The 17,915-nt window shown below is 38.6% G+C and overlaps 1 protein-coding gene across 3 annotated transcripts; it reads left to right on the top strand.

Moving 5' to 3' along the window:
• Positions 1-17,481, top strand: ANKRD22 (ankyrin repeat domain 22). 3 transcript variants are annotated; one of them, XM_059662756.1, is made up of 6 exons: positions 4-338; positions 9,491-9,682; positions 13,060-13,167; positions 13,492-13,569; positions 16,213-16,311; positions 16,556-17,476. In XM_059662756.1, exons 1-6 carry the CDS (start codon positions 318-320, stop codon positions 16,631-16,633), a joined length of 576 nt encoding a protein of 191 aa, XP_059518739.1. In that variant the 5' UTR covers positions 4-317; the 3' UTR covers positions 16,634-17,476. The 3 variants fall into 3 exon arrangements, with proteins under 3 accessions (XP_059518742.1, XP_059518740.1, XP_059518739.1); XM_059662759.1 differs by lacking the exon at positions 13,060-13,167 and having other exon boundaries at positions 1-338; positions 16,556-17,481; XM_059662757.1 differs by lacking the exon at positions 16,213-16,311 and having other exon boundaries at positions 3-338; positions 16,556-17,477.
• Positions 17,482-17,915: the final 434 nt, after the last annotated feature.

Below are 17,915 nucleotides of genomic sequence, written 5' to 3'. Positions count from 1 at the left end.
TCTTCCCACTTGCTACCCCTGGCAGATCAGATGTGACTCAGAAACCGGTTTCTCAGGCTTGTAACTTTAGATGATGCCCAGCGTGGGTCATTACCGGGTAACCAATGCCTTTGTTTCATTGGGTTGGGCCCTCTAGAAGGTGGTGTTGCTGTCTGTGTCGCTGGAAATGCACTCACAGGTGTGGAAAGAAAGGGTTTGCCACTGACCTGGACTTCTGGGACCTTTCTCTCTGCCGGGAAGCATTTTGATGTTAATCAGGAATACCTACGGAAGATTCGAGAAGCTGTGGGGGTGAAGTAAGTCTGTGAGAGACCAGCATGGGGATCCTCTACTCTGAGGTAATCTTTCTGAAAATAAGACTCCAAAGGTGTTAAAAACTGCTCGTGTTTTCGAATGTAACTTCCTGTCCCTGTTGGTCTGTCTCCTTTTCTTCTGTTGAACTTTCTGTGAGCGCAGCAAGTCACAACAAAGTCCTGTGTGTTCATCTTTCTGATTTTTTTAATATTTTAGGGCCAATCCTTCTTGCCATTCTAAAATGTTAGCTACATGTAAGTAAAGAGGAATACAACACACATTTCGTGAATCTGCAGGGGTAATTTGGACCTTGCAAGTGGAGTTTGAGTTGTCCTATTGTGACGTCAAACATCCGGAGGGAAAGTGACAATTGTTCCTAACTGGATTTTCTAAACATACAGAAGGTAGACTGGTCCTCTGATGGAAATGCACAGGCAGAGCGCCGCCTTTCAGCTTGGTATTTGAAAGGAAATTCACCTCTAGTAATGTTAACGAAGACTCTCTCTATAGAAGAGAAATAAAAAACAATACATTTTCAAATATACATTTTTAGTTTTTTTTTCACATCTGATGGATACAAAAAGTGCTTTTTCCTGTATTGAAAGTAGCCTATTAGAATCAAATTAATTTTTAAGTACGTTTCAAAGGAGTGCAAGTGAGTAATGCTTCAACAAGTACAAGAGGTGCGACGGCATTATTATTCACTATTTGCTCCCTAACACATCAACCGGTTAGTCTGCATTTCATTACAGATGCTCAGCAGAACCTCATTGGGTGGTTCTTCTAGCACTAAAGGCAGTTTCTCCCCATTTGCAGTTACTTCTAATGCCAGGTGTGTGTGTGTGTGTGTGTGTGTGTGTGTGTGTGTTTACTTTTTTATAGTCAAGGTGTTCTTTGATTAGTTTATAATTCTAGGTAATGTCTTGCCCAGTGACCTTGGTCTGGTGAAAATGACAACACTTGTAAACACTCAAGTAACTCTCATGCTTTAGATTGTCTAAATGTCAGCTAGAGAAAATTGTTTAAAATGCAGATTCAAGTGCCTCCTCCCCACAGAGTGTGTCTCCCTATCTGTGGTAGGGTCAGAAACCTACTTTTAGAAGAGCATTCAGGCAGTACTGATGCAGGTGATCAGTTTACTACCACAGTGATCTAGGCTAGTGCTTTTCAAATTTTAATGTGCGCCGATCACCTCAAGATTTTGTTTTAAATGCACATTCTTATTCTGCAGCTCTGGGTGAGGCCCGTGGCACCTAAGATTGTACATATCAGCTCACTGATGCTTTTGTTGGTCCACATACCACACTGTGCGTAGCCAGTGGATAGTTAACTGTAGCCTAGGCCCTGGACATAATTACATTTAAAACAAGAACTCTGCTTGAGCAGTGCAGTTGTTTGTTGATTTGTGTGTTGATTTGGCAAGTGGTTGAGTCAAGGCAAGGCAAGGCAGGGCAAGTCATGTTGAATCACTTGAAATATCAATGAGACTATGCCCAGAAGTGGAATATATGCTTCACTTTTCAGATCTATTGAGGACAAAGCAACTTGGAATTTACTATGATATTTTAAAACAAATACAACAACCACACACACACACACACACACACACACACGGAGAGAGAGAAAATCCTAATTTACCTAGATGATCATAGGTAACTAATCAAAGCTCATAATTAATATTGAACCAAAAACAGCCTAAGGTAGTACTAAAATAAATGTTGCCGTGCGTCTCAGTTTGACAAGTGGAAGTGGATTTTAGGCTCTCCCATTTAATGCTGTACACTGTCTTCTTTAAAAACACAAAACACCTGCCAACTCAGTCATTTCCAGGAAAAAATTGTTTACCTTTTTGTAAAATAATTTTTCAATTTTCAGGATTCCCCTTAATATCAACAACTCCTCCTCCTCCTCCTCCTCCTCCTCCTCCTCCTCCTCCTCCTCCTCCTCCTCCTCCTTCTTCGTTGTTTTTAGGTAAAAGTAGCTATAAATGAGGGTAAGTAAAGGCACTTGCAAAACTACTTAGAGTAGCAGGTTTCAGAGTAAATGTCTAATCTCCCAGCATAACAGCTGTGGCAGGATGCTGTTCGGGGAATGGCTATGTTTGGATGTGTTTGCTCTGCTGTCTTGTACTTTCCAACAGCCCTGAACCCAGGAGATATTCCACTAGTGTGAGAGGTGCTCTCACTGAATTCCCACAGAGATTTTTCATTTTGGCTGATGGGTTTAGACATTCCTCATTTTCAGTTGACAGATTTCACGGTATCCCAGAGCAATGGATTTGAGAGCTCCACTGATTCTGCCAAAGATTCAGAAAATCCTCAGTATCCCAAGATATCAACTTCTCGATATCTGGATTAACATCATGCTGTTAAATGTCCAGAATTAGAATCTGACTTCGGTGATGGATGAAAAATGCTGAAGGGAAATGGGTTCTTTTAGAATGGAAGAAAACATAGGTTGCTTGTTCCAGTTGCATTTGGGAGTTACATGTGAATGGAAAAAGGAAAATGAACAAGCTTAGCCTCTCCTTCTGGTGTCCTGATCCAGAAGGTCTGGGGTGAATCCTCTGTGACACTCTCCCCATCCATAATTTTAAGAAGGTTGCAAAGCTATGGAGTAATCTCTCAAATATTTAAACATTACCTACTCATGCGCATGTGCCAGTCTCTCATTCACCCTGTACCAGTCACCCTGCATTTCCTATAAAGAATGTGAGCCATTCAATAGGAACAAGGCAAGAAACGTCCAATCCTGCCCCATTCCCTGGTTCTGTCCTGTCCTGACACATCTACTTTTATTTAAATTTTTTGTAAAGTTCAGCTTTCCACTTGGAGTGAGACGCTCTTTGAGATTGGACACGCAGGCTTATCGTTGTTATTTTTTAAAGCTGTAGGGGAGGAAAAATGCTTTTTGGCTTTACTCATCTTAGGTGCACTGGCTGGGGCCCTGTAAAATAGACTGACAGCAGAAAACAAACAGGAGTTTATGAACACCTGCATCATGCATTCATACGAGATGAGTAACTCAACATGTGGTTAGAACTTAGGCTCACACAGCATCTTAACAAAATAATAAATTTTTAGTGGCAAGACAAAGGAAACAGGCTGAGTTTCTGGGAGTGGTGAATTATGGGAAGGCAAATATTTAGGGAAGCTAATGGATGATAAGGGCTACTTGGTAAATTTTATTATGTAGATGGTGCCTTCTCTGGGCTAAGGAGAGTTACTTTTGTCTTTTTAAAGAGGGAAGGGGAAACACCTTCACAAATTTATGTCCTGCTTTTAGCTAAATGGGGGTAGAGTGGAGAGCTTTCCTTGTACCAGCTTCTTCTTAATTGCCTTTAGTTAAAAATAGTCTTTATGCTGAGAGTTGTATTTTGAATTAAATATTCTGCTACCCTTCAGAACCTTGAATTGCTAATAGTGATGATCTATATATATGTATATCATATATATATATATATATACATGATGATAATATTTTTTAAATTGAGGTATGATTGACTGAGATTAATTTAAGGAATACAATGTAATGATTCAATATTTGTATATGTTGCAAAATCATCCCCACAATAAGTACAGTTAACATCCATCACCATACATAGTTACAATTTTTTTCTTATGACAAGAACTTTCAAGATCCATCCTCCTATCAGCTTTCAAATATAAAATTCAGTGTTTTTAACTATAGGCAACATGCTGTACATTACAGGACTTATGCATTTTATAACTAGAAACTTATACCTTTGACCTCAGATAACCACCAGTCTGTTCTCCATATTAATGTGCTCTAGTTCTTTGTTTTGTTTTCATATTCCATATATAGGTGAGATCACATAGGATTTATCTTTTCCTGTCTGGCTTATTGCACTTAGCATAATGCCCTCAATGTCCAGCCATGTTGTCATAAATGACAAGATTCCCTTTTTATTATGGTTGACTATTATTCCAGTGTGTGTGTGTGTGTGTGTGTGTGTGTGTGTGTGTGTACCACATTTTTTTAATCCATTCATCCACCAGTTGGCATTTATACTGTTTCCAATGTTTTTTAAGAAAGAAGGAGAGCTAGGCATGCCTGGCTCAGTGGTTTAGCATCAACCTATGAAACTGGAGGTCACGGTTCGATTCCCTGACAGGAAATATGCCTGGGTTGTGGGCTTGATCCCCAGTGTGGGGCATGCAGGAAGCAGCCGATCAGTAATTCTCTCTCATCATTGATGTTTCTGTCTCTCTCTCTCCCTCTCCCTTCCTCTTTGAAATAAAAAAAATATTTAAAAAAAGACAGAGAGAATGAGGGAGCATCCCAGAGTTGGGCCTAACATCTGCAATACAGGATATGCTTGGAGCTCAGTGAGAGAACGTGGCTTGGAATAACCAACCCCAGCTGTGTAAGCTGGACTTTTAAACAGGGTTGATTCATTTAAACCCTTATCACACATATTTATATTCATATTATTTACAATATGTTGGTAAGTTTACAAACATGTAATGAGGATGTTATATACCTGGCATTTCTAAACTTTATATGTATTAACATAGTTCATACAACAACCATATAAGTTGGTCACTTTTATTGTCCTTATTTTACAAATAAAAAATAATGAGGCAAAGATAGTTTAAGTAGCTTGTCCAGAGTTATGCAGCTAAAAGGAGATCAGGGGCTGGGATATGAGAACTATGTTTGTATATTCAGGAGAATTCTGCTTACATCACTGATGAGCACACTAAGTTCTTTTTCTACTTGCTATCTCAACAGGGGTGTCATACTCCCAAAAGGAGTTGGTCTTAACCACTCTGCCATTCTTCTGGTATTCCTCTCTACTAGGATATATTACTGTTCTTTTCCCTTAGTGAAAAGAATGGGGTAAACTAAATCCAGGTTCCAATGAAGTATATTCTACTCTTACTCTGCATATGTGCTGCTAAGTGTTGAAAATCATATCATAAAAATGTATTCTCTTAAACTTTGAGGTCTAATGATATGTTATTATGATCAGAGGGATATACAACACCCAACATGCATATGAATACATGAAACACATAACATACATGTATGTGCTCATGCACACATACACCCTTAATATCAATCTTTAGGAATGGGTCTATTTTTCAGATGCTACTATAAGAAAAAGAAACATAGTTCAAAGAAGAGAGGTATTGCTTTAAAATATACAGTGTCCAGAGAGTGAAATTTAGGTTGAGCAGGGCTTATTGGGGGAGCTGGTAGAGTTGAGGAGAACTCAGGGAAGACAGAATAGAGATGTGACTAATGGGAAGGCTATTGAATTGGAAATCAAGAAAACATAGAATTTAGTTCTAACTGTGCCAGGAAATCTGTGGGACTTTGGGGAAATCATTTAACCTCTCTAAGTTATAGTTCCAATAGTTCTAATAAGAGAGCTGGGTGAGATCCTGTTCTAATAGTTCTAACACAAGAGAGCTGAGTGAGATAATGTTCAACATGATGTTCATTCTATGTTTTAGGAAAAGAGAATGCAAGCTAATTGAAAAAAGGATTGCCTCCCTTCACAGTCTCACCAGCTCTTTCTCTATCTACATTTAGCAAATTTTTGGCATTCTATATTCAAAAAGAGCACCCAGGGACTTCCACCCCAATTGGTGTTTTAAGTCTTCCCTTGTATATTATAAGTGATTTTACAAATTATAATGTGGTACTAAGTCATATTTCAAAAAGGAAATAGCTTTAATGTATAAAACACTATACCGCAGGCTCAGCCCACTGTAGCTTCTTAATGTGTTTCTACAACCTGATGCTTCAAACAATTTTTTATTTTTATGCATCTCATGAAAACATTTTCATTATGATTTCCTAAATATCCCTCATCATGCTAAAGAGCCTTTTCCACCTTTGTCACAATTTTCTCTCCTAAATTATTAACCCATTCATCTATGTAAACATAATTGCTACTTACAGAGTTGTCTTTGTTTATTTACTTACTAGTAGCTCTGCACACGAATTCGTGCACCGTGTGCAAGTAGCTCACTGCTGCTTGCCTCAGCTGGCCACCCCGCCCACTGCTGCTACTAGCTTTTCGCTGCTCCTAGCTCACTGCCCTGCCCTCCTATAGCTCTCCGCCACTTGTAGATTGGTCGTGACGTTACAGCATCCTGGCTACTTTGCATATTCCTCTATTATTATATTAGATGATAAGTACATATTAGTATAAAGAGTGAAGATGAAACCTCAGCCTTTCTGGCAAAAATATCACCAAATGTAAATTTCTCTATACTCCAAATCTCTGTTCTTCTTCCCTGGCTTTGGCCTTAGATCCACAGTTGTCATTCTGTTTAGTAAGGCACATGCATCCATTTTCGTTCTCTAGACCATCACCGCTTCACTCTCTTCCAGCAATTATCTACTCTTTCATAACCACCCCTGCCCATCATCACTGGGTCCTTGTGTTTTAATAATTATTAGTGTAGCTAACATTAATTGAGGGTTTATTGTGAGTCAGTTCTGAGTGCAGTACTTCATCTACACAATCACCTTTAAAACTTTTTGTAACCTGATAAAGAAGATGTAACTATTAAATGCAGAAGGGAATTGAACATAGGAAGTTTAAGTACGTTGTCCAAATACCTTTTACATGGTCAAATTGAGATTGGAACTCAGAAACTTGCCTCTAGAGCCTGTACTTATAACCAGTAGACACCAACATTTTGTCTACAAATGTGCAGAATGATGGCCATTCTGCTACTCCTGTCCACTTGCAAGTTCCCTCTTAGCTTTCACTGCTAAATTTACCACAAATTCCTCTCCAATCACCTCCTCTAATTCTTCATAGACCATGTATGCAGGCCTTTGCATTCTGTCTTCTGCCTTCTCACTCTATAAAAATTGATCTCTGAATGGTCATTAATGGACAAATCCAGCAATCTTTTCTTATACTTCATTCTCTTGACTCTGTCTTCCTTCTTGAAACATTTTCACCTGGGCAATATATTTTTCTGCTTTCTTCAGCAACCTCTCTAACCACTTCTTTACTTCTTGGCAAATATTGCTAATTCTAGGTCAGTTTGGAGAAAGAATCTGGATCTATAACCAAGAAGTCTTGGATACCAGCAGGCCAGGGCAGAAGAAGACTGATAAGTCTTCTGGGACTGTAGGCTGTAGCTTAATTTTGGGTGCAAATGCAACCAAAAAAGTCTCAAAACACAAAGTCTTGTAGCCAGATGACATTCTAAAGGCTATTTTTAAATTTCCTGAAGTAATTAGAACCAGAATGCATGAATTTGCTTCCTGTCATTGTCAACTATGGGCTGTGTGACTGCAGCAGGAAAGACAAACTACCTCAGTTTCGCCTGTACAATATGGGTATAATAATAATACTTAGCTTATAGAATTGTTGTGAGGGTTAAATGAAATAAATGAAGTGCTCAATAAAAGCTCATTATAATTTTTCAAAAAATATTTTTATTTATTTCAGAGAGGAAGGGAGAAGGGGAGAGAGATAGAAACATCAACGATGAGAGAATCATTGATCAGGTGCCTCCTGCACGCCCCCTACTGGGTATCGAGTCCACAACCCAGGCATGTGTCCTTGACCAGAAATGAACCCGGGCTGGCACTCTAACCACTGAACAAAACCAGCTAAGGCAAAAGCTCATTATAATTTATTCATTTACTTATTTACTCATCAAATATATATATATATTGAATGCCCACTTTTTGTTAGGCATATGCTGGGTGCTGAGGATACAAAGTTGTACAAATACAGACACAATACCTCTCTTGTGGAGTTTACAGTCTTGGAGAGATAGCTATTAATAACACACGTCTTTATTTACTTGGGTCAAGGATATGGATAGAGCGTGGTGGGAGATGGAGTTGGAAAGACAGGACTTGTGAGATTTGAAGAGTTGAGTCTGCCAGCTTGGAGTCAGCATCCTAATCTGGTTGGTTACCACTGAAGGCTTCCAGCAGGGACGTGATAAGAAACTGCTGTATTTGGAGGATGGGTTGGAGCTGAATGTGTGAGGCTAAGAAGTAAGGCCAATTAATGACCATGTTTGCAATAGACCTGGTGAGAATTATGATCTGAACCAGTGCTTGGGCAGTGAGGATGGGCGGGAGGGTTCCGATTGTGTTTAGAGATAGAATTATCATGGCAAGTTTCCAAATTCTCACTGGTTTCCTCTACAGCCCGAGTTCCTCCAGGTTTTAAGAACTTTAGAGGCCAACAGAATTCACACTATTCCTTCAACCCAAAGGGACAGCCTCCCTTCTCTTTCCCATTCCTAGCTTGCCAACCAGCACTTTTTTATTTTTTAAAATTTCTTTATTGATTAAGTTATTACATATGTGTCCTTATCCCCACATTACCCCCTATCCCCCCCACCCATGCCCTCACCCCCCTGTTGTCTGTGTCCATTGTTTAGGCCTATATGCTTGCATATAAGTCCTTTGGTTTATTTCTCCTCCTTACCACCCCCACCTTCCTTCCCTCTGAGGTTTTACGGTATGACAGATGCTTCTCTGTCTCTGGATCAACCAGCACTTTTCTGCTGGGTTTTCTGTCTTCTTTCGTCAGTGCTTTTATGACACTGAACTGCCCCCTAGCGGAGACGGAGAATTTATAACAGCATAGAATCTTTTCGGCGGTTTTACAATCCATGCAACAAATCACTTGTACGTCTAACTAAGCCAGGCATATACTTTACTTTTCAAAAACAGAAACTCTGTGTCTAGGATACAAGGAGCCTAGGAAATACTGAAAGATGAGAATAGGTTAATATTTTAAGTAATATCGCTCACGTGGGATTGAGAAAGCACTGAGACAACCAGCGACTGAGGAAAACCATCCGCCTTTTCCTTTTCTTGCTTTAGTTAAGTCTCAGTACGGATTTTGAGGAGCCCAAGTAGAGGCTTTCCTTGAGGTCCCGTGGGAACGTGTACCCAGTATTGCCAAGTCTTTCCATTTTGGGGGGCTACAGAAGTTTGTACATTTCTGTGTGCCATGCAATTTAGGAAATCCTATGAGGTTCTTTAGGGACTCAACGTTTGTTCTAGACTTAACACTGGGCACAACTGAGACCAAAAATCTCATCGACAAAGCAATATATTATGATTTGGAAACACTTGAATTTTAAGTTACCGGGTAGTGATTTTTTTTTCTTGTTTTTGTGGTTTAATTATACTGACATTTCAAAATCTGCTTTTGTTTATCTCTCCTCAGCCCATCTGCCAGGCAGCCTATCAGAACGACTTCGGTCAAGTGTGGCGGTGGGTGAGGGAGGACAGCAAGTACATCAATGTTCAAGATGGCTTCAATGGAGACACTCCCCTGATCTGCGCCTGCAGGCGAGGGCACCTGAGAATCGTTTCCTTCCTTTTAAGGAGAAATGCTGATGTGAACCTCACAAACCAGGTGAGGCCATGACACAGCAGTGGAAAGGAGTTGACCATGGTACTTACTCTTAGCATGGATGGAAGCAGCGAATGTCATTTTCTGATGCTTATAGCTCCTGACACCAACAAGTTCTTTTTTTACCTTACTTTAAAGCAGTGGCTCCCAATGTGGGGCACACGCCCCACAGGGGGCAACTTGATTTTTAAGGGGGGGCAGTTCGAGAATGAGTTATTTACAGTGATTTTTTTTGCATTTCTTATGATTCAAGGGGCCTCATGTGCAGTATATAAATATATGTTGTGATGTATTTATGCATTTTAGTTCTCTATTATGTTTTGAAACTTTATTTGCTATTTTTTCATATCACTTCATATTATTATTATTTTAACAATTTCTTAGTGATTTCTTCCTCAGTACTTCAACTGTCCTCTTGTTCTTTAATTTTTCTCTTTCATGGATGCCATATTCTTTGGAAGCTTGTTTAAACCAAGTTAATGGCCTTTTAGGCTTCCTCCATGGGACTAGGAGTTCACTTTTTGAATAATAAGAATTATATGTCACAGAGAGGACATCAGGATTTCAGAGATGTTTAGGTGGGGCATGGCCAAAGAAAGGTTGGGAACCACTGCTTTAGAGAGACTGACACATACTGAGGATATTTTATTAGGCTAGAAAGCGAAATAAAATTCAATCATCAGGCATATTTTGTGGTTCATTATGTCCTTAGAACTTCTGAAAAGGAAGAGAATCGCTCACTCACATGTCTGGCTAGAGCTTCCTTTCTTTTCTTTCTCCTCTCTATGTTTTTCCTTGTCCCTCCTTCTTTCCCAGCTCTGCCTCCTCACTATTACAGGGGTAATGGGAAAAATTTCCAGAGGGAGGGGCAGGGGAATGGGGAGGGATATTGATCTGCTGGTCAATATTTCATTAGTTTTGTTGGGTTTTTACCTTCTATGTCAATGTACTGATCTCCAGAAGATCCTATAGTTTGCATACAGAATAGAAGAATGCTAGTGAAAAATTTGCCAAAGACAAATAAGCTCATGAGCGAGAGGTTACTGGGAGCCACATAGAAAAGCATGGAAGATGCAGTATTAGCTGAAGTGGAGTCTTCAGTGAAGGAAGAGTAGAATGTATTTCTATAGCTGTGAGTATCCTTTGAGAGCCTCTGGAGCTATCAGTGTCTTGCATTATAGTAAAGGTAGCCTTTAACATCCACTGAGTAAACATAAAAAGTCATTGTTTGTAGTAATTATGAATGCCCTATATCCACTCATGTATATTCAATGAGGGAAAACAGCCTGGAGGGCCCCACTTGCCCCTTCTAAGTCACTTTAAAGATCAGCCAGTTGGAGTAATAATTCATTATCAGAAAAAGAAATCATTACTGGACTTGCTTGTTTGTGCTTATTATTTTTTTTGTTTTGTTTTGTTTGTTTGGTTTGGCTTCAAAGTCATGCCTGTGTGCTAAATCTAACCAGTCTGCAGCTTAGTAGAGTATGACATGATCTCCCAGCTGAAGAACCAGGTGTGTGGAGTGGTGAGAGGGGGTGGTGAAGACAGATGTCAATGAGTCACATCCTCTCTCAGGAGATTTACTATTAGGGAGCTGAGGGAGGGGGAGGTTTGCCAACTCAGGGATAGGGCTGAGGAGGCACCTTTATTTCCATTTCACACAGAACCTGAGCCAGCCTCCTGGGAGCCTCTTGTTTATAAATATTGTGGAAAGGACTTTAGTGGATACCTTCAATTAGTAGAGATTTTATCAGAGTAAGTGTTTGGTTTGCATTTTCTATTTTTAAAATACTTTCATGAGTTTTAAGTGTTTAATCTTTTTCATTTTTCCCAAATGCTAATTTTTGTACATTAACAATTTGAACCAGTGCTTTCTCGTTTCTTGATCTATATGAGTTATTTTCAAAAGTACCAAATAAAAGCCTTAAAAAATTACAAAAGGCTCGGCTGGTGATTTAGATTCATATGCTTAATAGAGAACATCGATTCTATGGAAAGCAAATTAAAGCGTAAAGGTAGATACAGCTACAGATACAGACATAGATACAGATATAGATGTATTTTGGCCTGTGAAATTGACTCAGATTAGAAACAAAAATCAAGTGTTGATCAGGAAGAAAGTTTAAATCATTATCATTTTACTGGAGCACAATGTAATAGCACAATATGAAAAGCACTAATACCTTTTATGCTAGGAATCACAGTTTTAGAAACTTATACTAAAGATAAATTTAGAAATGTTGACAAATCTTTGTGAATGACGATGTTCAAGTAGTCTTATTTTTATAAAAATCAAAAGTTAAAGACTCAAATGCCCAATGGGTAGGGTTTAGCTAAATAAATCAGAGTAGTTCTATTCAATTAAAAGCCAAAGAGCCTTTACAGTCATATGTTTGAAAACATTAAATGTCATGGGAAGATGCACATATTCTAAATGTTAATTGAAAAAAGCATATAAAATGTTGCAGATGCTGTATGAACCCACATTTAAAAAAATCCACCTGTATGCATTTTAAAAGATGGGAAGGAAATACAGCAGACTGTCAACAATGAACTCTGGGCTGTTTGGTAATGGGTGATTTTAACTCATTCTATTATTATCTTATTGCCTCGTTTACAAAACTTTTATAGAGAACATACATACTTTTATATTAGAAAAACAAAAAGTCTTATTTAAGAACAGTGCCTCCCCCAAGTGGAAGTTAACCTCTCTTTTTCTCTCTGGCTTTCCCTCTCTTCTCATTGATTTGGTTGTTTTTCCAATCACAACCGCCTGTTCTGCATTGTACTGATGTGGCCATGTTTCTATCTCCCTTGGTTGATTATGAGGCCCGAGGCTTTACATTCCTCACAATCTCTAGAAACTCAGGTTTATCACCTGATAAATATTTTTGTACTTGAAGATAATTCGAGTTATTTCCTTTCTTCTAGCACTGCCTGTATGCATGTAGAAACAGAAAAATTGCCATGTGGTTAAGATTTGTTCATTAACAAACCACAAAATGAATCACTGTATGTATACTATTGGTGATTAGGATTTCCATATTGAATTTAGTCTTATGTTTATATCTGAATGCATTTTCTCCAAAACACTAAAATGAGTATGAAACTCCATATTTTGATGATTTATAAAACGTACATTTCACCTGCTCTCTTTCTATGGCCCTCCCCCAGCTTCTTCTTTAGACTGTACTCTGTCTAATGTTTCAATCAATGGAAACCTCGGTTTATTCATCAGATATACTCAACAGAAAGAAGGTGGCCTAGATACCATAAGAATGAAAAGCACAAACTAATTTTTGATAGGGTAATCTGAAAACAGGAAATTTGAAGTGAAATATTTATTCATGAAGAGGTTTTTTTTTCTCCTTAATTTTTAGAAAGAGAGAACCTGCTTGCATTATGCTGTGAAGAAAAAATTTACCTTCTTTGATTATCTACTCATTATCCTCCTAATGCCTGTCCTGCTCATTGGATATTTCCTCATGGTGAGTACACTTGTGAGAGCAAAGGGTCAATGAGTAGGAGATCAGTAGCATGGCCCATCAAGGTTTGCTGGGCCAGTGAGAGGTAAAGGAATAGTAACAGAATAAGCTCTTGGCTTGTATTCTGTAAGTGACATTTCCAACATACATACAATGCTGTGATTAAAGAATAAAGCAAGAAGGAAGGTAGCCAAATCAATCAATCAATAGTACATGGGCACATAGGGGGTATTGGGATTAAAATGAAGCCTATTAACTGAAATAATCCAGACATAAGACAAAGAAAAAGTTTGTAAACAAATTTCTTGTACTTGCCATTTGTCGTAGGTCTCCAAGACAAAGCAGAATGAGACTCTTGTCCGAATGCTCCTTGATGCTGGCGTGGACATTAATGCTGCAGACTGTGTAAGTTTGTACTTTTAGTCCCTGTGAAATAATATCCAAAGTGGTATTTGTAGGTATGTACTTGTCATATATAAAGTTGCTCGCTTTATTTTCCTTGACACTTTTGCATTTCTTTTTTCACTGCCAATTAGGTGATCTTGAGGTTGTTTATATATGGCCACTAAACTCGTGGGAATAACATCTTTATTGAATACAGAACTATTGAATTAAAAAAAAAAACCTGCTCCACCATTTGTGAGAAGTTAAGGAAGATGAAGGCTCTGATAACAAAATTCTTCCTTGGTGGTTAAGGGGCTGGAGTCAGAATGCCTTTGGGTAAACCCAGGCTTGCCACTTTTTACCTGTGTGCATTTTGGCAAGTTATAAACTTCCTCGACTTTCTGTTTCCTACTCTGTAACATGAGCATATTGATAAGTTACAGAGCTGATTCATGTAAAGCACTTAGCAGCGTGCCTGACACATGGTACGTACTCAATGAACGTTAGCAGCTGCTACAGAAGCCAAGATCCCAATCAGGAAAGAGAGTCCCCACCTGTGAATTAAAGAAAACTAAGGGCAAGGGTCAAGGAGACATCCAAATGATGGTAAGAGCAGTGATAACAACAGGAGCAGCCTCAGCTAACTTCCCCCTAATATAAGGTTTTGCTTTCACCTTTTACAACTGTACCCTTGAACTCATCTTCCCCCCTTACATGATCAGAAGTGTTTCAAAAATTTATTTGTAAGAAGTGTTTCAAAGTTTTATTTGCTTATATTGATTAAATGACATTTTTTATTTCTAGTTCTTTACTGAAAAAGTCAGCCAGTCAAAAGTGGATTTAAAAATAACCAATATTCTGTTTATGATCCCTAATTTCTGTTGTACACATCTGTATATACTACCATTCTATGTTCTGTGATAGAGAAAATGTCCCCACCCCTATCCCTATTTCTATTAATCACTTACATAATTTTAGTTTGGGTTATATTGGTATCATGTTTAAATGGAGGTAGTTCTCATTCTTGCTCTTTCTGTTTTTCTCTCTCTCTCTCTCTCTCTCTCTCTCTCTCTCTCTCTCAAGTTGATGAAATGTATGCTTTTCCTTTTATTTCTAATATAATTTTTTGATTAATTTGAATGGACTACTACTGTGAATCATCATTTTCTTAGATAACTTTGAAATATATTAAGATGTCATTGAAATTAAGTAAAAGGTAATTAAAAATGTTTAAAATTTTGCTCGGAACAAAATTTCTCTAAGATATTTTTCTAGTTATCTATGCCTGTCTCTAATCTCTAGATCAGGGGTCCTCAAACTTTTTAAACAGTCCTCAAACTTTTTAAACAGGGGGCCAGTTCACTGTCCCTCAGACCGTTGGAGAGCCGGACTATAGTTTAAAAAAAACTATGAACAAATTCCTATGCACACTGCACATATCTTATTTTGAAGTAAAAGAACAAAACGGGAATAAATACAATATTTGTATTTGCATGTGGCCCGTGGGCCGTAATTTGAGGACCCCTGCTCTAGATAATTACATTCCTGTGCATGCTCATACATATATGCACATACATGCACATATTTTACCACCATCTAAAAAAATTTCCTGTATATTAAGATCCAAGTTCCAACTCCAAGTAATGCAGTGTATTGTGTCTTTTAGACTTTCTTTATTTCACATGGAAAAATTCAGAGCCAGATCTTGCATTCTTCATGCCATCACTTAATAAAAAAATAAGATCACAGTATTATTTCCTATGATCTTAGAGGAGTTTCTAGGGAAAAGATCCAAAGTTAATCCTGATAATCTTGATAGTCAAGGATATTATTTTTTCATTTACCAAAACCATGGTTGTTTGGATTTGAAAGGCAAAAATTTTAGCATAAATGTCCCAGCTGTAAAGTTCTTTCAATCTGTAGTTAGTGTTTTAAATGAGTGCCAATGAGGTAGATCCATTATTTTATAATCCTATATAATGAAAGACTAATATGCAAATTGTCCCCTCAACCAGGAGTTTGAACACGGGGCAGGGACAGCTGGCCAACCTCCTGTGTCCCTCCCCCTGCCATCACCAGCCTGGCCTGATCAGCCCGATCAGGGTGGGCCAGCCAGACCCCACCTGTGCACGAATTTGTGCACTGGGCCTCTAGTAAATAATATAAGCTACAACCAACCAAGTATGGGAGATTTCTATGTCAAACTGCACTGGTCTTGCAGGTGAGCTATAGAAATATGAGTAAGAGCCACAGACTGGGGGATTCTTTAAAATAAAAAACCATAGAGGATGATATCTGCAAAGTGGCCCATATGGAGACTCTAAGGGGAAGAGATGGTCACATGATCACAATGCTAATTGGCCAGACATACAGAAATTATCCCAAGAAATTCAGCATTCGCCTTTTATAAGTTGCATTTTTTTAGTTTGAACAGGAAATGAGAAAGGAAGGTATTGATGGCTTATAGAACATTAATAATGTACATATTGAGACAGAAAAGACTTTAAGAACAAGAAATACCATTGCACATAGATGGTTGCAGACTGTTTTGCTTATTGTTTACTATGAAATGTGAAGAGCGCTTGCTAAGCTTGCTAAGAAGCCTCATGGTACGGTCTGTAGAGTCGGATGGGTGAGCTGCAGTGTTGTTCCTTTGTGTTTCAGTATGGTTGCACGGCACTACATTATGCCTGCGAAATGAAAAACCAGACTCTTATCCCTCTGCTCCTTCAAGCCCATGCAGACCCCGCGGTAAGAAATAAGGTAAGAAACTGTGGCCCCATGGCCTGAAGTTCGCCCAGCTCATGCTCTTCTAACTTTGGCCTTCTGTGGAATTAAGTTAATTGCTTCTGATGTAAACAACAAAATTAATCATCCTATTAAAAAATTAAGTTATCCTATTACTGTTAGATCTGAATAACATTTAAAGTCTTTGCCAAGCCTGAGAGTCCATCAGTCTAAACTGTTGGCTGGACTTTTAAGAAACTATCATTTCTTTTCTCCTCAGAATGGTGAGAGCTCCCTGGATATTGCACGAAGATTAAAATTTTCCCAGATTGAATTAATGCTAAGGAAAGCATCATAACCCTTGTGGCCTCAGATGGAGAAGTAGAAACAGTTAAAGGCCTGGATCCTGTCTGCATCTTGGACTGTTGGTCTGCGGGCCACTCAACTGGATGCATCCATTTTATGGCGATGATGATGGTTGCCGTGGATAACGTTTTTGAAGAGCTCTGTAGTCATGTTTTTGCTCAATGGATTTCACCATGGCCCCAATCCTTCCAGGGGAAACATGAAAGCTGTTGAATTCTCCACTTCAGACAAAATGTGATGCTTCAAAATCAGTCTCTCTTAAAGTAGAGGATCTGCATTACTTTGGACAGTGATCTCTTCTCAGCTGTGTGCTCTGATGGAGGCTGTCCTGCCCACACCATGCCCAGGAGACACTGTTCCTCTCAGGCCCCCTTAAGTAGTAAGAGGGGCGGAAGTGTGTACATTTGTATAGAATGGTGTGTGTATGTGTGTGGGTTTAGAGGTTCACATGTGGATGTTCCTTTGGCAAAACAACTTCAGCAAAAACATTTATCAGTTGTCAGTGGTGGCAGTTTTTCACCACTGAAATTGGCTAATGCTAAAATCAAGCCTTTTATTTTTTTCTTTCTCGAGAACCAGTTTACCAACACACTGCTAAACATTTTGCTATGAATTTACAAATAAAGGCTATCTTGATTTTGACCAAGACTATGTAACTATCAAGATGTTTGTTTAGCCTGGCTGGCGTGGCTCAGTGGTCGAGCATCCACCTATGAACCAGGAGGTCACTGTTCAATTCCTGGTTAGGGCACATGCCCAGGTTACTGGTTCAATCCCCACTAGGGGGCATGCAAAAGGCAGCCAATCAATGATTCTCATCATCGATGCTTCTCTCTCCCTCTCCCTTCCTCTCTGAAATCAATAAAAATATATTTTTTAAAAATTGAGCTATTGGTTCCAGAGTTTTGCAAAACTGTACTATTACTCATGTACTTTATATCTGTCATGTTTTAAACTGTGTGAAAAGCGAACAATTTTTAAAAGAAATAACCAGATTTTTTTTAATGAGCAGGGAAATTGTCTAACAGTAACTTTGTCAAGATCAAAGGATAAAATACATGACAATTCATTTTATTATGTTGCTGACATTACAAAGTTTTCTTCCCAGCTTTTCATTTCTGGAGGCAGAAAGCTGGGTCATACATTTCTCATCAAAACGTCTTCTGCAACCCCCAAACAAGCTTGGACTAGAATTTAGGCACTCAAATACACATACATACTTTATGCAGTGCATACTGCATTTATTGGAAAACTCATGAAAATTCTACGAAAGT

Source organism: Myotis daubentonii, chromosome 13 (assembly GCF_963259705.1).
Source record: "Myotis daubentonii chromosome 13, mMyoDau2.1, whole genome shotgun sequence".
NCBI lineage: Eukaryota > Metazoa > Chordata > Mammalia > Chiroptera > Vespertilionidae > Myotis > Myotis daubentonii.
This window is presented reverse-complemented; position numbering and strand designations above follow the sequence as displayed.